This window comes from Cebidichthys violaceus, unplaced genomic scaffold, assembly GCF_023349555.1.
Source record: "Cebidichthys violaceus isolate CVI_PGR_0920_01 unplaced genomic scaffold, fCebVio1.0.p SCAF_53, whole genome shotgun sequence".
In the NCBI taxonomy this organism is placed as follows: Eukaryota; Metazoa; Chordata; class Actinopteri; order Perciformes; family Stichaeidae; genus Cebidichthys; species Cebidichthys violaceus.
This window is the reverse complement of record NW_027176739.1, coordinates 799,457-821,443: the sequence shown is the minus strand read 5'-3', so window position 1 is coordinate 821,443 and position 21,987 is coordinate 799,457. Positions and strand designations below refer to the sequence as shown.

Below are 21,987 nucleotides of genomic sequence, written 5' to 3'. Positions count from 1 at the left end.
TCAGCCTTTGCTGGGGTGACAGCTGAGTCTACAACATAGATTGTACATGAGGATGGATCTGATAGTTCTGTCTCTGATGCCATAGATGAGTGTGCTCAAACATCTGGGGAAAAGGAAAATACACACATAAAGAATACTCAAGATACGCAGGGCTGCTAACCTGTCAGTGATTTTTGAGATAGCTATAACCAGCGGGTTGTAAATAGTCGAGGAGCGACTGAGGCCCAGCTGCACCAGATGCAGCAGCAGTGTGTTACGAGCCTTTTGGGCTGAAGCTTTGTCTGTGGAGGCTGACCTGGCTGCTATCATCACACCAATATAGGTGGAAATAACTACCACACTAGCTGATACAAACAGAAAATAAGAGTAGCCTTTATCATAAAGACCAGACATTTGGCCGAGAAGTATGTTTACTTTGGCACAAAAATCTGTCATCTGCAGGCTCTCCAGGTCTTCAAATGGAAAATCTAACAGTAGAATAACTTGTGTGACGATATTTAGTGAACTGAAGGCCCAAACCGCAATGATAGCCACTGCTGTGTTTCTCATGGTGATGATGGTAGTGTGCCTCAGTGGGTAGCACACAACCACATATCTCTCCAGAGACATCACCACCAGTGTGAGAGGGGAGATTGCAGTTGTGAGATCAGCGAGCATGGCAAGAACTCCACATAATGGATATGTCAGTGTTATTCTACAGGCAGCCAGTAGGTAGAGTAACTGACTCAGTGCCATTTGCATAGTGTCAGCACAAAGGAGGTTAAACAGAAGGATGTAACGGGAGGTCTCACGAAACACCTGTTTACTCCTCAAGGTGAACAACATGATCCCATTAATGAAGAGAAACACACAGCATGGTAATGTAATTGGAGCAGAAAACAACACAATTTCCAGTGTTCCCCGCTGTCCAACAGTGATGTTAGTCTGAGTTGCATATGACATTATGGAATCCCCTTGATATCGAGATAGAACATCTTAAAGGTTTTATCCAGACAGATGATAATGTAGAATAATCTGAAATAGCATTGAAGAACAAACAAAAAACATTACCCGTACGACGTAATCCATATGCGTTTTCCCAGATTTGCATATTGGAGGCCATTCCTCATTCCATGCGAGCAGAACTGGTCTGCAGGTTTTTCTTGTTCTCCTGTGCATTTTAAGGACTCAATCCTCCCACCTACTTCATGTGACACCATCACACATAGGCATAGGATCTGTAAACAAACAGTAATGGGTGATGTAATCCTAAAGGTTACATCACTTTAGGTGATCCATGTCATTGTATTTCCCTTTGTGACAAGAGCATTTTTTTTGACTCGGCTGTTCAATTCTCTGGTGGTGGCCTGATTCGGCCAAAATGTAGTATGAAGTATGCAAACAAAGGCAAATCACGCCGCCAATCCTTTGGAGGCCCTTTGGCTACATCAGGGTGCTAGACCAAAGACACTGACTAGCTCCACTCCTCGTCAGACGCACTGGGCTGTAGTGCGCAGAAATTCAGCTCAGAAACCGGTACAGCATCCTGGATAAGCAGGACTTTCCCCCGCTGACGGGATTGCCACCCCACCTTCTCCTCGCAGCCATCGTCTCCAAGCGCACCAGGTCCCCCAGCATCTCGCGGCGCACCACATGGTCAATCTCTACGGCCACCGATCAAAGCTGGTTCCCCCAGAGCCAGCTGGTGGATGCCCCGCTCCGCGGACCGTGACCACATCTTGTCATCAGATGCCGGCACGGCAGACAACAAAACTCCAAACTCTTGAAGCGCGAGCGGCTCTTGCCCCGTGTCTAAGCGAGGAAGTCTTACGCACCTAACACGGTGGTCACTCCGTTGGCTGTCCCACCGGCAAGGATTAGGTTCCTTTTTTGGGTTTCGGGACAATACCGTCGATCTCACCCCGTGGCTTAATCGTTAGGATTTCAGAATTATTGTCTTCTTAAGAGTCTTTTACGGTAAAGCCCTAATGGGATGCAACCCTAGCACCCTGTATGTAATAGTTATCTACTTTGTCTGTACTTTACTATTGCCTATTGTGAACATTCTCACCATTTTATGACTAACACTGCCATGTCTTCACCCAGGGAACTTATCTTAAGCTCCTCTGCGTGTTTCAGTTGTCACATCTTATCACACCATTTATGGACAGGGGAAGAGGGTTAAACTGTTTTAAAGAACCAGAATACTTTATTTGGCTTCTGACACTTAGAAATGGTAAGGCTATGTTTTTATTCAAGTTTCTCACATAACAATCATACTACAATCTCAAGTCAATGAAACAGTCTCTGTGCTACAACAACTAATTCTAACACTCCTACTCTGAAGGGGTCTTTCCTCTAAACAGTTTTCACTCATTCGCGATGCTGTATAATCCAGGTCTCTCCTGGTATCTCCCCTCTTCTCTTCTCTCTGCTCCGCTGTCTTCCTGCATGTTCTTTGCAGGCTCTCACAGTCAGCTCTCTGATGTTCCTGCGTTTTTGGGGGTCTATCGTTCCTCTTCCTCATGCTTCCCTCTCTGATAGCAGAAGGGTCTTCTGTCCTCCTATAAGTGGGTAAGACAGACTCACATGAGTCCTCCTCTTTCTAAGTCAGACACAGAATGTAACTGGTTGTAACTGGTTTGGTCCTGTTAAGAAGAGTACTTTTTGAGTGACTATTTTATATAAGGCGTCTATGCAGTTTATATGGTTAATCACTTCTATTATGAATTAAAACAGGTTATAGGTTTAATCACTTCTATCAACAAATAAAACAGTATATATGTTTAATGGTTATACTTTGAATCAATAAGGTTACGGGTTATAATAGTTATACTTTTATGCTTTCATACTTTTCTACGATCTCTCAACACTCCTTACCCATAACTCTGCTGCTAGACTGCCAACAAGAACAAAAAAGAGAGAACACATCACTCCAGTCTTAGCTACCTATAGCCTCCAGAATTGATTTTAAAGTCCTTTTACTTGTCTACAAAGCTCTAAACGGCTTTCAACCGGCCAATATCACAGACTCCCTGTTGCTCTGTGTTCCTCCACCAACCCTACGATCCTCCACTTCTGGTTTATGGTTCCTCAAAACCCCTCGAAAAAGAAAATTGGAGATGCAGCTTTTTTCACTTATGCTTTAAAACTGTGGAACAGCCGACCCCAAAAAATTAGAGGCAAGCTCTGTTGACATTTTCAAGCATCATTTAAAAACATCTATTTCGCTAAACCTTTCTTTTTTAACAACAGTTCCACAGAGTCTCACATCTGGCATCAGCCCCAGAGTCCTAAAAACCTCCACCATCCAGCTGTCTGATGTCCTGCAACACCTCTTCAACCTGAGCCTGAAGCAGAAGGAAGTCCCGGTGCTGTGTAAGACATCGTGCCTGGTTCCTGTACCAAAGAAGACGACAACATCTGGCCTCAATGACTACCGACCAGTTGCCCTTACATCACATGTGATGTAGGTGCTGGAGAGGCTGGTCTTGGCCCACCTCTGACCGCAGGTGAAATCATTACTGGACCCTCTGCAATTTGCATACCAGCCTCATGTGGGAGTGGACGACGCCATCATCTACCTGCTGCAACGAGCTCAATCGCACCTGGATGGAACCGGTGGCTCTGTGAAAATCACTTTCTTTGACTTTTCCAGTGCATTTAACACCATCCAACCAGTGCTACTGAGTGATAAGCTGCGGGTGGTGGGGGTTAACGCGTCCACCGTCTCCTGGATCACTGACTACCTCACAGGCAGACCACAGTTTGTCCGACTGGGCCGTGTGCTGTCTGACAAGGTGGTCAGTGATACTGGAGCCCCACAGGGAACTGTTCTGTCTCCCTTCCTGTTCACCTTATACACCACTGACTTCCAGTACAACTCGGGGTCATGCCATCTGCAGTAGTTCTCCGATGACTCTGCAGTGGTCGGGTGTATAAGGGACGGACGGGAGGAGGAGTACAGGGCAATAGTGGATGACTTTGTGGAGTGGGCCGGTAGAAATCACCTGCTTCTGAACGTGGCCAAGACCAGAGAGATGGTGGTCGACTTCAGGAGGAGGACGACGGCTCCACAGCCACTGAGAGTTCTGGGAGAGGACGTGGACATGGTGGAGGAGGACAAGGTCCTGGGTGTCTCCATCGACAGCAGACTGAACTGGAAGACCAACATCAACGCAGTGTACAAGAAGGGGATGAGTCGACTCTTTTTCTTGAGGAAACTTGGATCCTTCAACGTGTGCAGCAAGATGTTGGAGATGTTCTACCAGTCTGTTGTGGTCAGTGCACTTTGCTTTGCCGTAGTCTGCTGGGAGAGCAGCATTGGAGCTGGAGACACCAACAGACTTAAACTGGTTAAGAAGGCCGGCTCCATCATCGGCTGTAAACAGGACTATCTGGAACAGGTGGTGGAGAGGAGGACACTGAAGAAACTATTATCCCTTTTGGATAACCCGGACCACCCTCTCCACCACCTACTGCAGGGACAGACTGATCCAGCGCCGCTGTCACAAGGACAGACACAGGAGAACATTCCTGCCCACTTCTATAACACTCTATAATAATCACCTCTGGCCAAATCATAATTCAATTGACTATAACACCGCTACACTGTTGCCGATTGCTGTTGGTGATCCTTGCACTACTGTTAAGTTTACCTCGTTAGTTAATTTAATACCATTCTATTTCACTGTATATACTGTGCATTTTTTGCATTTTCTTTATTATTTCATTTTCTTAAATGTAATATGTTCTGCTCTGTTATTTTATTGTATTGTATATATTGAGCATTTTTCATACTTAATATTTGTATGTTTACTCTGTAACTTTGCTGTTGCTACAAACAAATTTCCCCCTGGGGATGAATAAAGTATCTATCTTAATGCTTATTTTGTTCTTCACAACTATTGCGAAGTTCACACAAACTGTAAAGGAACAAACAGCAGTAATTGCTCTCCAGTACGACAGAGACTTCAGCCACCAGCAGAGCTCCGAATGCGAAAACAGACAACGAAATCGAGGAAACGAGTGAGAGACGTGTGTTGATCAAATGTACATTACATTACATTACATTACAGTCATTTAGCAGACGCTTTTATCCAAAGCGACTTACAATAAGTGCATCAACATTGGTAATCAAAAGAACTACTCCTCACCAGAAGTCATAAGTACATTTCCTTTTCCAAACAAGCATCTAAGAGCATGAAGCAGAGCATAACTCAGAGCCAAAGTGCAGTGCAGAAACAAGAAAAACAGTTAGTGCTATAAGTAATACGAATACAATAAGTGCAACAAGCTAGTATGAATACAATAAGTGCAACAAGCTAGTATGAAAACAATAAGTGCTAAGTGGAAGGCTCAGGGTAGCACTTCCTGAAGAGGTGGGTTTTCAGCCTGCGCCGAAAGATGGGCAGCGACTCCGCTGTCCTGACGTCAGTGGGAAGTTCATTCCACCACTGTGGGGCCAGGACAGAAAACAGCTGTGACCGGGTCGATCGGCCGCCAGGACCTCTGAGCGACGTGGCAACCAATCGCCCCGAGGCAGCAGAGCGAAGTGGTCGGGCGGGGGTGTAAGGCTTGACCATGGCCTGGAGATAGGAAGGAGCTGTTCCTTTCACTGCCCTGTAGGCTAGCACCAGAGTCTTAAACTGGATGCAAGCTCTTACAGGTAGCCAGTGTAGAGAACGGAGAAAGGAAGTTGTGTGGGAGAACTTGGGGCGATTGAACACCAGGCTTTCTGGACAAGCTCCAGAGGTCTGATGGCCGACGCCGGGACTCCGGCGAGTAGAGAGTTGCAGTAGTCCAGGCGGGAGATGACAAGAGCCTGGATGAGAACCTGCGCCGTCTCGTCAGTCAGGAAGGGACGAATCCTCCTGATGTTGTAGAGCAGGAATCTGCAGGAGCGTGTAACGGATGAAATGTTTGCCAAGAATGACAGTTGGTCATCCAGGGTCACACCCAGATTCCTCGCAGTCCGAGTTGGCGTCACCACGGTATCATCAATGGTGATGGACAGATCCCGGTGCGGGCAACCCTTCCCCGGGAGGAACAGTAGCTCAGTTTTGTCCAGGTTGAGCTTGAGGTGGTGTGTCGTCATCCACTTCGAGATGTCAGCCAAACACGCAGCGATGCGCGTCTCCACTTGGGTGTCACCGGGGGGAAATGACAAGACCAGCTGGGTGTCATCGGCATAACAATGGTAGGAGAAGTCATGCGAGCGAATAACAGAACCCAGAGATGTTGTGTAGAGCGAGAAGAGAAGGGGGCCCAGGACTGACCCTTGCGGAACCCCTGTAGTCAGCATGCGTGGTTCCGACACGGCCCCCCTCCAGGTCACCTGGTAGGATCGACCCGTCAGGTAGGATGCAAACAGGGAGAGTGCAGAGCCTGAGACGCCCATCCCCTCGAGGGATGAGAGGAGGATTTGATGGTTCACAGTGTCAAACGCCACAGACAAGTCCAGGAGAATCAGGACAGAGGAGAGAGAGTTAGCTCTCGCGGCGTGAAGCGACTCTGTCACCGCAAGGAGGGCCGTCTCTGTCGAGTGACTCACTTTGAACCCGGACTGGTGAGGGTCCAAAAAGCTGTTTTGGTGGAGATAGGAAGACAGTTGGTTAAAGACAGCACGTTCAAGTGTTTTGGATAGAAAGGGTAGAAGAGAAACCGGTCTGAAGTTCTTGACATCAGAGGGGTCAAGTGATGGTTTCTTCAGAAGGGGGGTGACTCTGGCGGCCTTGAAGGCCGTGGGAAAGCATCCTGAAACAAGAGATGTGTTGATGAGGTGGGTGAGGAAAGAAAGGAGTTCAGTCGCAATAGACTGAAGAAGAGGGGAAGGGATCGGGTCAAGGGAGCACGTGGTGGGACGGTTAGATGTAACAAGGTTGAGGACCTCGTTAGGGGAGAGAGGAGCCAGAAAGGGTAAGATGGGGCGTGGAGATGGGAGGGAGAGCTGTGGGGGCAGGATTGGACAGGGAGAGAGGGGCTGAGAGAAGGAGGATCTGATATCGTTTACCTTCTTGTCAAAGAAGTTGGCGAAATCATCAGGGAGAAGGCCTGGAGGTGAAGGGACAGAGTTTGTCCAAAGTAGAAGTTAGGGTGGAGAGGAGAAGATCAGTAGCAGTATCAGGGGATAGGAGAGAGAAGGATTCAGGGTCAGGGAGAGCAGAGGTGACAGAAGAGGAAAGGTCAGCAGGGGAGAGGGAGCGGAGATGACTCCGGGTAGAAACCATGTGGGTAGGTGGAGGAAGTGATGGAGCAGAGGATAGGGAGAGGGAGTAGGACATGAAATAGTGGTCGGAGAGCTGGAGGGGAGTGACAGAGAGGTTAGCAGTAGAACAGTGCCTAGTGAAGATAAGATCCAGCTGGTTGCCGGCCTTGTGGGTAGGAGGAGAAGAAGAGTGGTAAAGGTCAAAGGAGGAGAGGAATGAAAGAAGAGGTTCAGGCTTATTGGTCTGGATGTTGAAGTCACCGAGCAGGATGAGCGCCGAGCCATCGTCATGGAAGTGCGAGACTAATGTGTCGAGCTCCTCCAGGAACTCACCAAGAGGCCCTGGTGGGCGATACACAACAGCAATGGTGAGCTTGACTGGATAAGTGACAGTAACAACATGAAATTCGAAAGAGGACGAGGAGAACTGAGGAACAGAGACAAGAGAGTATTTCCATTTTGGGGAAATTAGCAGGCCAGTACCACCACCCCGCCTCACAGCTCTGGGAGTGTGAGAGAAAGAGTACACATCTGACAACGCTGCGGGTGTGGTGGTGTTTTCTGGTGTGATCCAGGTCTCAGTTAGAGCAAGAAAGTTAAGGGAGAGCAAGGAAGCGTAGCCCGAGATGAACTCAGCTTTCGGCACTGCCGACTGGCAGTTCCAGAGTCCCCCCGCCACCACTTGCTCGCCCCGAGCTGAGAGAGTAGGATAGATGAGGTTAGTGGGGTCGCGGCTCCTGAAAGCTGCCCAATGTCTACGTGACCGCCGGGCAGAGGACCGGACAGAGATAGGATGCAAACACATGGTAGTACATGCTCAAGAAGTCTTAGCTTGACGAAGTCGGGCTTGAAAAAGTTGGCCTGTTGCCTTTGTTTGCCCTAGCCTTTGTTTGCCAGACACTTGAAAGCTGACGCTTCCAGCAGTGGTTAAGTACAGCTATCTACTGATTGCTCATCGTCTGCCAGGAGTGGAAGCTCCTCCTTTGCAATCAGTGAACCAGGCTTGATCAAACAAGCCGTTTCAAACAAGCAGAAACTCAGATAGCACTTCACAACTGAGGCCACTGAGACAGGCCTAAGTACAGCTATCGAGACAGTTCAAAGCAGGTTACTTTAAAACAGGCCTAAGTACAGTTTAAAGAGCAGGAACAAGATACTTATCAAATGCAGGTGAGTTTAGAAGTTCAGCTGGTCCACCAGGAGATGGATACACTGCCATTGACCCATAATCTAGTACATTTTTATGTGTAAGTGTTAATGTGTCTGTTTGAGTTCATAGAGGAAGACAAGGCACAACCTTTCAATATTAAAGACTACTATATTACTCATATTGTCGTAGTTTTAACTAAGCAACCAATCTACTTCCTGTTTACACCGGCACCCACATGTCCAGTGTACATGAATGGTCATGTGATGTTTGTTTTCAGGCTTGCTTGTATGGACGGGAATAATTTGCTGAAACGCCCGTGTGGACCGAGATCGTTTTTGTTTTAAAACGCCGCTTTTACACGAAAACGTATTGGCATGGATGTAGCCAAAGTTTAACACAACTGTTACTGACCAAAAGTGCTCAAACCACCTCATTTACATCTTAATACCAGAGGTTGCACAACAGTAATTGGCATCTAAAACACTTTAGCTTGCAAGCCACAGGTTGAAGCATTTCACTGGACAGGACATCTACAGGAAATGCATTACTATTTGATGCATTACTATTTACTGCAGCACTAATAAATAGATTATAAACAGGACTTAAAATGTAATTTCGACAATTTGAAAATGTAACAAAGCAAAATGAGCATGAACAAAATTAAGTCAGTCAAATGTCTTGACATTTTTACATTTTATACTGTAAATAATCACCCAGTCTGTTTATATCCATTCAGCTTTTATTTTTGTGCACTTTTTTAATTGTTTACAACTCACATAGCGTTTTATTTATTTTATTCTAGACTTGTTGTCCTTGTTCCTAGCTGTTATTTATATTTCCATGTAAGCAAATCAAGAGAGAAAACAGTAAAATTCTTTGTTTGTGCGCATGTACTTGGACAATAAAGGGATTCTGATGTCTGTGCGTCAGATAATGGAACAACAGAATCTCCTTTTCAGATCAGAAAAAAATACATTGGAAAATATTTGAAAGTATGAAATATATCAAGACCTGATACCTCCAATAAATACGCTGTAATTAGGCCAGTCTTACCATTTTCATGAACGGTGCATTATTGTTCAAATTTATACAAAACTGGTGCTATATGATTTAATTAATGATGTTAGTTACCAAACTCAAACTGTCTTATATGTGTGAATATATAGTATGCACTGTGGTACATACTGCTCTTGTATATCATTTATTTTAGAAGCCTTGTTTGTAGGACAGTTCATATAATTACTAACTAATTTAGTATGTGAATAGTTAAAAGACATTTAATAAATGCATATCCAATAATCACTTCTTGAAATGGTACAAAAACACAGACTTTTATTATTGTACCTGTCATTTAGAATATGTAGCAGCATCTTTGAGAAAGGTGTACAATGATCAGAAAACAACCATCTAGGTAAATTGCTGGCAGTCCGGCAGAAAACTGGAGTTTGTATTTAAAAAGCATTCACTTTAAATCGTCACTTTTTGAGGAAAATTGAGCTTCTCCACCGACAGCCCAGATTTTGCAACAGGACAGGTCTGATTGTTTGATCCCTGAGTCCATAGATGAGAGTACTCAGACACCTTGGAAGGATAACCAAGAACACAAAAAATACATTGTAAATGCGTATAAGGGCAGATCTCCCCACAGTTCTGGCTATGGCTACAATGATGGTGGAGAACAAGGATGCGGCAAGAATGAGGCTTAGATGAATCAGGTGAAGCAGAAGCGTGTGAAGAGCCTTTTTGGCCGACTCTTTGTCTGTTGAAGCCGACCTGGCTACAAGCGCTACACCAATGGTGGCGCTGATGATTGCTACACCCACCGACAGAAACAGAGTGCTGGCATGCACTTTTTCAAAATCATTAAAGATCGGGGCGAAAAAAAAGTGTTCTTTAGAGCAAAAGTCATTCATTTGCAGATATACAGAGATCGTTGTGAACACATATACCAGCAAGAGAGCTCGAATGAGGACGTGGATAAACCCGCAGGTCCACACCACAGCGATGGCTGTGCCTGTGCTTCTCACTGTGAAGATGGTAGCATGCCTCAGTGGATGGCACACAGCCACATATCTCTCAAGTGACATTACAGCCAGTGTGAGAGGGGAGATTGACTCTAAGAAAATTAAGAGCATAACAGGGACACCACATGCATAGTATGACATTTTCAACCGCAAAACAGACAGTAAGTAAAGCAGAAGGCTTGGTACCTGCTGAAAAATGTCTGCAAAGATCAGATTGAACAGCAGGATGAATCGGGATGTCTCACAAAACATCTGCTTACTCCTCAGGGTGAACAGCAAAACACAGTTAATGTAGAAGAAAGAACAGATTGACCCGAAGGATAACAAGCCAAACAACATAGTCTCATATGGGTCTGGACGTAGCAGACTAGCAGTGATATTGGCCTTAGGCTGCAGCAAATACAACATTATGATCCTTGCATGCATGCTTCCTACAGTTGAACTAGTGGACCATATAACATCCAAAGTAAAGCTTGTCGTGCCAAAAAATCAAATGTCATCCATTTCCATCACCGTGAATATAATTTGGAGTGCAGAAAGCCAAATTATCCAGCAATGTTGAGCAGTCAAGTCGGGAGGTTAGAGGCCAAGTTCATATCCACAAGGGCAGAGCTGATCTTGTGCTGTTATTATTCCTGCAAACTCCTATATGCTTTGTCCTCAAGCCACCTTAATTGTACATCATTACGTCAGCATGGTCATCATTTGGGCTTTCACACCACCAGGTGTGGTGTGTTGATCCTGATGTGGGTGTGACAGATGCTCAGTCCCTATAATATTCAACTTATTCTCTGACCGATATAGGTGAAACAAATGATAAGTTCACTGTTGAATGGCTACAACAGAACATTACTATATGATAAATAAATAAAAAAGATGTGAAATTGTCACAAGGTATAAATTGAATATACTGTATATTGCAGGAGTTACTGAAGCAGGAGATGACTAGGATGAGTGAATAGCAGGAGAATGGCAGGAAGGAGGGTAAGAATGGATAGTGACTATTTGGCGTGGTGGCATGAGTTGGCAGGCAGGCATGTGAGCAAACTGTATTCCTGAAGATCAGGGAACAAACAAGGATGTGTTGCTGTGCTCCTCAAGGCTGTATCCCTGCCAATCTACCAGGTACCGGTGGAGACAGGTTTTAGAAAGAAGACGTGGAACATGGCATGAATGCGCATGCAGTAAAAGGGAGCTTGAGCTGGGATCAGGTCTAGTGTTGGTCGCAATGTACAGTGCTGAACAGTGCGGCGGTGTACCGCGCACCAGTGGGCCTGGACCGACGGGACAACAAATCCCGTCCGCCAGAGAAGGGAAAAGAAGAGGCTGATAACGCAGGGAGCACTCAAATGGGGATGTACCTGTAGCAGCACTGAATATGTAATTTTGTGAATCTTGTGAGTTCCTAGATTTTTGGTTTCCCACTCCCACTGTCCATTAGTCTTTGGATGAAAATCTAGAAAATGATGTCTGCCGAGACTCCATAAAGACACACATGGTTGATCAGGGGGTTATAAGTATAAGAGGCTGTGGTGAGTAAAGAGAGGGCCAAAAAAATGTACCTCTGTAGAGAATCTGTCAACGGTCTGCCCCTTCTTTTATTACATCCACGGTCAGTCCACGTTAATTGACCGGCACCACTCCCTACCGCCATTGACTAATTTTTTGTGACATATGGCACTGAATGAAATGAAAAGCCATGTGAAATATGTCTGAAATGATAAGAGCAATTTGCATACCAAATTTGGGGAATTTTGGAGCAAATTTATCCCGAGGCCTGCCACGAACCAAAGGCGTCAGAAATGCCTTAGAAGGCTAAAGTAATTTGAGGACGCTATAGAGCACACGTGCCATGCCCATTTGTGATATCAAACTAAAACATTTTTAGTTCGGACAAAAATCCAAAACGGCCTACCACTTCAGTTCTGTCCCTTTGCAAGAATTTGGATATGACATATAATGGCCATGTGTCTTAAAAAAGTTTAAACTAATAAAAGATTTTTATGTTAGGTTTTAAACTATTCTGCTTTAACATCTAATGCCCAAAACAAAACTGAAAAACAGCAGTAGATTCAAGTCAGTAAAAGTTTGACTTCTGATAACTTTTCCAAATAATCCAATTGTGTGTTGTTGTTATGAAAATATTGTTTTCAGTTTGGTGAAATACTCTGAGGTATCACAGAGAGAAATCCCCACAGCTGACCCAATCCCTTGATAACTCATTAAATATCCAAACCCTTACTCAGCATCATGTCTTCATTAAATATTGATACGATTAATGCCTCAGGTGGGTCTTAACAAGTCCAAAGTATGTAAATGGAGCAAACTTCAATCTTCAATGTCTGTACTCAAAAGTTAACTTAATCTTAAATGGCTGAACTCATATTCAAACTTAAATATGAAATTGCATGTAGTTGTAAATAAACTTATACATATTATGTAAATAATGTTTCCTATTTCAAGCTGTCCTTGATGAGACTTTATTGATAATACAGTTCTCCAAGCCTAAAGCCAGGAACAGATACCAACATCTCTGTTGCCACTGCCTCAGACTGTTTTCCCTGTTACCAACAAACAGTAGTGAATAGTTATATAGGTATACGCTCCAAAGTAATGCAAATCATGTGGGTTATTTTTATTAACTGGGGTACATTAGGCAAACACTGGAAAAGCCTGTAAGTTAAATGCGTGGTTGGCTAGTTACTAGCTTCCTAACTTCTTGTTACATTAGCCTACCTTAGAGAGGACCTAGCAACAAAGTAGATCTGAACTCTGCACTCTCCTTAAAAATTCTAACATCCATTGTGTGATTTGAAAGCAAAACTATTAGTCAGTAATAAGAATTACTAGCTAGAGTGTTCATTTTTTCAGATAAAATCCTTAGAGCTTAAGCTTTAAGTTTTGCACGTCCTGTACTTACCTAGAATGAGTCATATAAGTGAATTTTGCATTTTTCGGGTGTATGTATTCATAACTTGTTATTCATGCAGAACATGCTACACATTAAAATTGCAGAAAGGCTCTACATCTTAAGGCTCTAACTCTTTACTAGACTGCATCAAAAGATGGCATTCCAAGTCAACTAAGAAAGTGTTTCCCAAAAGCCCAACAGAATCCAGATGGAACGTCTTCAGAAAACCTGCGTTAACTTGTGTTTTAGAGAAGATGGCTTTTGAATAAATGAAAGATGTTGTAAAAGTGAGCTAGACGACCTGCTAACAAAAGCTGCTGGACCAGTGAAATCCTTTGTGTCTAAACGGACTGAGCTGAATTTTTACTTTCTTAGTTTAACAACCAAAAATAACTACTTTATTATAGACATGTTCTCATCGTTCATATCGTTAATGCAGTTAAAGCAGTTAAAAGCATAAATAATTACATACTAATTAAAGAAATACAATTTAAGGCCGAGATAATTGACCTAACATAATTTATTTATTAATTAGATAATTTTAGTTAAGAATATCTCCTTGTATCGCTTTATTAAGTTAAAACATTATTTGATACATTTTTATTGGGCCCCCCACAGTTTTTTTGTGCTCCTTGATTTCCATCTTACTAGCACATGTGCTCCTTGGACACAAAGTTAGTGTTAAGCCCATCCAGTGACAGATAATAACAAGGCTAATAGAGTCATAACCCCAGTGTTGTGACCTGTGACCGGCCCATCATTCTCATAAATCCGATTGTTTACACAGTAATTTCATGTATGTGATGTATGATGGTTTTACGTCACGCACATAGTGTCACAGACAGTAACGTCACAATGATTACTACCTAAACATTGATTTCTGCCCTATTAACTGCAATACATATGTACATATGTTGTACATATATATGTACATATTGTACATAATCATCCAGTCCGTCTATATGGATCCAGTATTTATTTATTTGCACTATTTGTATTGTTTACAACTTATAGAACACTTGACTTGTATGTAGATGTTTTATTTCTGATTTGATTGTTGGCGGTGAGTACTTTTTATATATATTTATATCATATTTATGTAAACACGTATTTTTGTGTACATAACAGTCCTATCCTTGACCTTTATCTGTCCTGCTTCATTGTCCCTGTCCACAGCTGATAGTTTCTATTTCTGTGTAAGTACATTGAGAGAGATGAAAAAAAGTCAAATTCCCTGTATGTGCACACGATAGAAAAATGGAAAATAAGAATGATTCGGATTCTGAATATATACAGGTGACATCTGTGTATTGAAATAAGTATTTTTTGCCCAAAAGAATTAAGGTGTCAGTAGTTCATTTGACTTCTGCCAACAACTGCCAAGTTTAGAGTCCCTGTTTGTTATGGGTTGTGAAGTTTTCTTACTTTTCAGGTGTATTTTGCTAAATGTTGAGTGTAATTGTTGTGGCAACATTATCTTTCAGCTGTTGAAAACACTGAGGAGTCACAGAGAGATCTCCTCCCATCTGACCTAGTCTCCTGATAACTCATTAAGACACATTAAATATTCAAACTTTTACTCATTAATGTTTTCAGTAAATATTGGCATGATTAATGATTCCCGAAGGAGTTTATCAGGAATCTTCATGGAGACAGGATGACATGTACCTCTGTGGAGACAAAGTATGGCAAAGTTTAACTAAGTTGAAAAAAGAAAAGTCCAAAGTAAATAGAGAAAAACAGGACTTTAATCTCCAATGTCTGACATCAAAACTTGTTGGTTCAAAACTGTGCTTACACATTTAAAGCTGCACTTCACAAGATATTAGAACTTTAGAAAAATATAGGTGTTTTCTTAGTCTTTGGCTGCAACAAATTAACATCTTGCAAATTAACGTTTGCCAGCATAGTGTACAGTTAGATACACTTTACACAGTAATGTAAAGCAGTCTTTCCCAAAGACTGTGTCAGGACCCATAGTTGGGTTGCTGTAGATTTCTTTAAGGTTGCAAACTAAATGTGCATTTATTCCATAGTCTCTTAACATTTATATCTGCAGTACACCTTTGAGCCACATGAGGGAACCTGAATGTTATGGCAGTAAAAATGCTCAAGAATGTTCATTTACGCACAAATGAGTTCTTCTCATGATTTATAGATAAGGCCTGTTGTGAATTGGGTACTGCATAGCATCTTGTGCTGGCTAACATTAGCTAGTTCCTTCATGGTCTTGCTAAATTGAGCAATGTGGATGAGAAGTGGCACCTCTAAGTCTGAGGCCATGGTACTCTGGAAAATGGTGGATTGTGCCATTCGGGTTGGGAGATAGAGTTCAGGTATCTTGGTAAAATGGAGCATGAGATTGAGGGACGGTTTAATGCAGGCGTTGTACTGGACCATCGGGGTAAAGAGGAAGCCGAGCGTGAAGGCAAAACTCTGGATTTAGCATTAGTTTTAAGTTCCAATCCTCACTTATCGTCATGAGCTTTGGTGGTGCCAGAACGAATGAGATCACTGATACAAGCATCTGATATGAGTTTCCTTCACAGTGTGAGGCGTAAAATAAGTTGTATTGTATATGCTCACTCGTGGAACACAGTGGTGTCTTCTGGGAATGCAATACTGGGGTTCAGGAGCCTGGTGGTTGGACTTTGGAGAAGGAATGGTGAAAGTCTTCGTAGCACCAGAAACAGTATAGAAGGTTCCTGGATTTCATGCATTGTGGTGCCAACACAGGTCTTGAAGCAGCGAGACTCTGAGCCACTTTAGGATGGTGGTGGAGTGTGTCTGCAATACAATCTGGTCCATCTCAAATAATTTAGTGTAAAACAGTCAAAATTTAACTTGTGCTTTTTGAGGTACAATGCATGTTATTTATGACAAATTTAGGTTTTAGGCAGCTTCTTCTCAATCTTCTCATCTACCTAACCAATATGATAAGGTACCGGGATTTGCGAAGAACCAGAATTGATAAACATAATCACAACTTATTCAGTGTAATGATACCCATGAAACCCTGTTTGTCCACCAGTAGCTAGGGATGGGTAAAATGCAGAAGTCAAATTTTGTATATGTGCCTATGTATATGACAATAAAATACTAACTTTAGTCTGGCTTCCACTGGGTAATGCAGACTCTTCACTTATATTTTCACTTACTTTAGTATGAAGCTTTTTTCTTATCTTTATTCAAGAGCGTGGTCATTCAATTTGAGAGCACGACTTACTGATTTCACGCTCAGACAGGGATCATTTCATTAGTCAACACGACACCTGTCATTCTATTGGTTGGGCAATTTTGAGAGGGTTGTGGTACAAAAACATCTGTGAGCAGAGGTGAAATCCATTCGCAGCGGACAAATCTGAAAGCAGATGTTTAAGGAGCATGAAGAAGCAGCTCAAGTGTGAGGCGAAGGACTGAAGATGGAGTGCAGGAAATATGTGCAAGCAATAATATATCTGACTGCAAACAGTTTGAGCAGAAGCAGTGCAAATCCAAGCGCAAGCAGGGGATATTTGAGTGTGAGGACAGGGTTTTGAGATCAAGCTTGACAAAATGTGAAGTTAAATCAAGTCATGCTCTCAAATCAAAAGCCCACGCTCTTGAATAAAGAAAGGGAAAAAGCTCCATGCTTTGGTTTTCAACATAATACTAAAAAGAATATTTAGTGCAGCAAACTGTTGTTTCCAAAAGGTAGGACAAACCACACAAAAGGCTGTTAATGATGCCTCTTTAGGACAATACTGATGCTTGATTTGTGGACGGCTGTTATGAAGCCTTGAGTTCGGCGATATTGTCGTCGCCATCTTGGATTACGGCCGCCACCATGTTGTTTTTTGCAACCAGTGAACAGGAAGTGACCATATCTGGACTGAGGAGGAGTGACGTAGAGACGACGTATACGTCTCTGGTAGAGACCTGTCAATCAGCGTGTAGCCCCGCCTCTAAAGCATCCCCTGCTTTATGGTCTGTTTGACTCTAAATGGACCATAATGTACTAAATGAACATCATGCTGTGTTGAAGAAGACTGTAAACTAGAGATTGAGACCATAAACTCATGTTTACAATGTTTACTGAGGGAATAAATCAAGAGAGAAGTAGAGTCATTCTGTTTGCCTCCTCCTGGTCAGTAGAGAGAATGCAATTTTCTATTAGCTCTAGAGTAACTATGTGATTGCATGATTGGGGAGGTCTAAGCTGTATGCAATTGAATCAAATTTGAAAATCACTTCCTGTAGTTTTTGTTGCTGACTGTCAGGACAGACTGAATCTACATGGAAATGACAGTGGAAATCTTTCTATGATGTGATATTAAGAAAGACAGCTATACCTAATACAAGGTAAAACAGATGCTCCTCTATTCTCATGTCCAGTATGGAAGACGTCACATGACCAAGGTATTGGAAAAAAATGGAAGAGAGACTACCTACTCCTGAACCATGCGGCCATGTGTTGGTGTCACGTGAAATGGGTGTGAGGACAGAGTGCATATACAGAATGTGAGGGTAAGCATACCTGGCAGATCAGCTCTGCCCACATCACAAGACGCTAACCTGCTGGCTGTCTGCAGAGGGGGATTTTTAGATGTTTCATGTGAACTCAATAAGCTTGTCTGCTGATGTCGGATCTTCGTTTTTGCAGGAATAGAAAAATAAGTTTATTGTGTAATCTCTCGGTTAATGTCTTGATTGCTTCTCTGAAATGTCTTATGCAACTCAATCTCAGACCAACATCACTGCTGGTCTGCAGTATCAGGGGTTACTGGAGGTTGTGTTGTTTTCCACTCTGACTACATTACCATGCTGTGTGTTTCTCTTCATTAACATCATCATGTTGTTCACCTTGAGGAGTAAACTGGTGTTTTGTGAGACCTCCCGTTACATCCTCCTGTTTAACCTTCTTTTTGCAGACACTATGCAGATGGCAGTGAGTCAGTTACTCTACCTACTGGCTGCCTGTAGAATAACACTGACATATCCATTATGTGGGGTTCTTGCCATGCTCGCTGATCTCACAACTGCAATCTCCCCTCTCACACTGGTGGTGATGTCTCTGGAGAGATATGTGGCTGTGTGCTACCCACTGAGGCACACTACCATCATCACCATGAGAAACACAGCAGTGGCTATCATTGCGGTTTGGGCCTTCAGTTCACTAAATATCCTCACACGAGTTATTCTACTGTTAGATTTTCCATTTGAAGACCTGGAGAGCCTGCAGATGACACATTTTTGTGCCAAAGTAAACATACTTCTCGGCCAAATGTCTGGTCTTTATGATAAAGGCTACACTTATTTTCTGTTTGTATCAGCTAGTGTGGTAGTTATTTCCACCTACGTTGGTGTGATGATAGCAGCCAGGTCAACCTCCACAGACAAAGCTTCAGCCCAAAAGGCTCGTAAAACACTGCTGCTGCATCTGGTGCAGCTGGGCCTCAGTCTCTCCTCGACTATTTACAACCCCATCATCATAGCTCTTTCGAGAAATGTAACAAGGATAATATTTGTGCGAATCCAGAATGTTTTTTATGTGTGTATTTTCATCTCTCCCAGATGTCTGAGTTCTCTCATTTATGGCATAAGAGATCAGACCATCAGACCTGTCCTCATCAGCCGTCTATGTTGTCGACTGAAACTCTCAGTCGTCCCAGCCTAGGCTCAGGTCTCAACGTAGACTTTATGACATGGATCTAACTGTGTGATCGCTTGTAAATGTAGTATGTTTATGTATATGTGGCTCAAAAGAACCACAGGACAGAAACAGCCTCGCTCAGAGGGCATCCATACCATTATAACACTGAGGGCCGGCTCTACAGAACATAGGGCCCATGGCAAGATTTTCTTTGGGGGCCCTCCTTGTGTATAGAAGAGAGAGAGATCCAAACATACACACATTAACATCGCTGAAGTATTTCATTTTAAACCCACAAAACAGTGGGGTGGGATCGTGTTATCATACCTTTCTTACTGCAATCAAATAAAACAATAAAGAAGAAAGCAGAAGACAACCATTCATGATTTTATTCTACTGAAAAACAAATAATGAAGTAACTCATTAATTATTGACTACATAAACTGTGCTAGAACAGCGTTTTTGAATAGGTTTGGTTACAAATTATAACGGAACAATAGAAAGTCATGTTTTTCTTTTGTCAACAAGATAATTACAGTCAATAAATGGAAAGAGATTTTTATAGAATTGCATTACTGTCATGTTTCATGCTGAGTAGCCGATTATATACAATGAAACAAGTGTTTATTGTTGTTATTTCCTACTGTGCTGTGCTGTAGCCTACAGACAAAGTGAATATTGTTAAAAGTCCAGTTATAAACCACGTGGAGCAAAGATTTGTGGCTGTGTTTTAGTTGTTATAAATACATTAATTCTCATAATTATTTCTTATCTATATTCCTATTCTATTCCTCTATTTTTTAATTACATATTTGTTTTAATGTCTTGTTTTTTTATTATTCTTTAACTATTGAGCTGCTCATTACACTAATGAAAACATAATTATGAATATTATATTCCATTTTTGACAATAAATCCCCCTAAACGCTACAAACTGTTCCTTTCAAATTCTATTGAGTAATTATAATGCTGTGTTCACACCAAATTATGCAAAACACATTTTTCCTTCAACGAGATTACATACAAAGTCAATGCAAAGACATGACTGGATGCGAGTATATGTAAAACTTTCCGGGCGGCGGGAATGAGGTGAATGACCTAACGCAAATACGGGATAATATCGCAGCAATGGCTGGCTTTGTTTCCGCCGATATCACCACCATGGTCTGTCTTTTTTGTCTTTGTTTTTGTCATTGTTTTTATGCGAGAGAAAGCTGATTATCTACCGGGAGATTTGTTTTTAGCGATGCTAGCTACCTAGGAAAAAACAAGACGGCAGTAGTTCAATGCTACTTTGGTTCCGAGGTCGTGGACCCAAAAGCTCATGAAATAGTTGTCAGCCTTTAGACTCTTGTACGCCTTCATCTGACGCACCACCAAAGTCTGTTACGTTTTAGGGGCAGATCAGAGACTCAGGCGCAGACACAGACACAAGAGACGAGGTGAAGTGGAAAACAAGGTAACTTTACTGGGCTCCAAGCCATCAAACACAGGAACAGAAAACAACTCCAACAGGGAGCGGGCCAAAAATCCAAAAACTGTAGAAAAAAGGCAAAGTCACAAACCAGGAACCAGGAGCAAACACGAGGGCTCCCAGGGCTTCATCCGTGCCAAATTTGCACGACGTCATTACACTGAACGAAGGGTGCCGCTCCGATCTGTGTGTCTGGTCACGGTTGCTAAGGCGTTGGAACGGGGTAACATTCTTTTATAATGACGTGGTTCATTCCTCCGACTTTCTAAAGTTTTTCACGGATGCCGCGCCCTCTGTGGGTTTCGGCGGGTACTTCCAAGGCCAATGGTTCGCCAGCAGCAGGCCTCATTCATTCCCCAAGCTCGATTCATCCTCCGCACTGTTCGAAATCTATCCTATCGCAGTAGCTTGTTACATATGGGGGAAGTTTTGGAGACGCAAACGCATCGCGGTGCAGTGCGACAACCAAGCAGTCGTAGGGATTATCAACAAAAGGCCACTCATCCAGCCTCGACATCATGCCTTTCATGAGATGCATTTCATGGCTATCCGTCACTCAAAACTTCGTAATAATAACACTATTCGCTGATGCCTTATCCCGTTTTAAATTTCAGGTTTTCAAGAGTCTGTGCCCAGAAGCTAACCCATCTCCAACAGCCGTTCCTCCTCTAGAAGCACTAATACTCTATTAAATCAGCCATCATTGCAGTCTTACCTAGAAACCACAAGGTTCTACATGAGAAAAGGCCTAGCAGCGTCCACTTTGAAATGTTATGATTTTGCTTGAAAAACTTTCGCCTTATTCTGCATTTCCCTGAACTTACCACTAAAGCCGGTAACAATCAGTGCTGTTTGTGCATTTATTTGTCACTGCATGGACGTGCGTCGCTTCAAGCCTCAGTATGTTAGAGGTCTGGTTGCCGGGATCCAGTTTAACGCCAGATGCTTCGATCCTTCTTTCCCCAGCACCATCCATCTTCGCAGATTCAGCACTCCATCAGCATCTGCAGCCAACTCCACCAGAACCTCCAGCCACCACCACCAGTGTCTGGACTCCTCGGGGGGATTTATATTGTTGCTGCTCAGGGCGATCACAACTCGATCACAAATCTCCTTCAAGCGCCAAAGAATTTCTGTGTAGCTCGTTAACACATCATCTGTCATAATAGATGTTAACTACTAATCATTCACTTGTCTCTCCTGATTGAACTGGCGCTCAGTAACGTAGTTAGGTCTTCATGGTTCTCTTCAGCAACTGGATTTGATGCTGTCAGATTGGTTCAAACAAAATGGATCTGAGGAAGTGTTGACTTTCTTTTAATGTTAGTTGGTTCAGGAAATGTATTGATACGTGGCACGCTTTGGGTTTGGGGGAAGGTATCAATTATTTTCGAGTCAAAAGGCTCAAATGAAAGTCACAAGTCAAGTTGCAAGTCTTTTTTGATTTGGTCAAGTCACGTCTAAAGAAGTAAGTAACTCAAGTTCACATTTTCTGCTTGTAACTGCGATACTCAGAGGCACTATAGAAATAAAGTTGACCTACTTTTGCATAGATACGTTTAAACTGAGGAAGACGCGACCAGATGGGTGTTGGGAAACAATAGGAGAGA

The 21,987-nt window shown here is 42.8% G+C and overlaps 4 protein-coding genes across 4 annotated transcripts; 1 reads left to right on the top strand and 3 right to left on the bottom strand.

Moving 5' to 3' along the window:
- Positions 1–942, bottom strand: LOC137888348 (odorant receptor 131-2-like). The gene has a single exon (XM_068731731.1). It carries the CDS (start codon positions 940–942, stop codon positions 1–3), a length of 942 nt encoding a protein of 313 aa, XP_068587832.1.
- Positions 943–5,294: 4,352 nt separating this feature from the next.
- On the bottom strand, positions 5,295–7,991 carry LOC137888275 (uncharacterized). The gene is given in 3 exon segments (XM_068731636.1): positions 5,295–5,713; positions 5,716–7,015; positions 7,179–7,991. Coding segments are annotated over 3 exon segments (2,502 nt in total). The 3' UTR covers positions 5,295–5,324.
- A 1,820-nt stretch (positions 7,992–9,811) lies between these two features.
- LOC137888274 (odorant receptor 131-2-like) lies at positions 9,812–10,699 on the bottom strand. The gene has a single exon (XM_068731634.1). It carries the CDS (start codon positions 10,697–10,699, stop codon positions 9,812–9,814), a length of 888 nt encoding a protein of 295 aa, XP_068587735.1.
- Positions 10,700–17,973: 7,274 nt separating this feature from the next.
- Positions 17,974–18,927, top strand: LOC137888350 (odorant receptor 131-2-like). Its single transcript, XM_068731733.1, has one exon. It carries the CDS (start codon positions 17,974–17,976, stop codon positions 18,925–18,927), a length of 954 nt encoding a protein of 317 aa, XP_068587834.1.
- The last annotated feature ends 3,060 nt before the right edge of the window (positions 18,928–21,987 follow it).

Bases quoted from the DNA above. Each gene is read 5' to 3' on its own strand.
- LOC137888274 (XM_068731634.1), bottom strand. From the start codon at position 10,699: ATGTTGTTTGGCTTGTTATCCTTCGGGTCAATCTGTTCTTTCTTCTAC.
- LOC137888350 (XM_068731733.1), top strand. From the start codon at position 17,974: ATGTCTTATGCAACTCAATCTCAGACCAACATCACTGCTGGTCTGCAG.
- LOC137888348 (XM_068731731.1), bottom strand. From the start codon at position 942: ATGTCATATGCAACTCAGACTAACATCACTGTTGGACAGCGGGGAACA.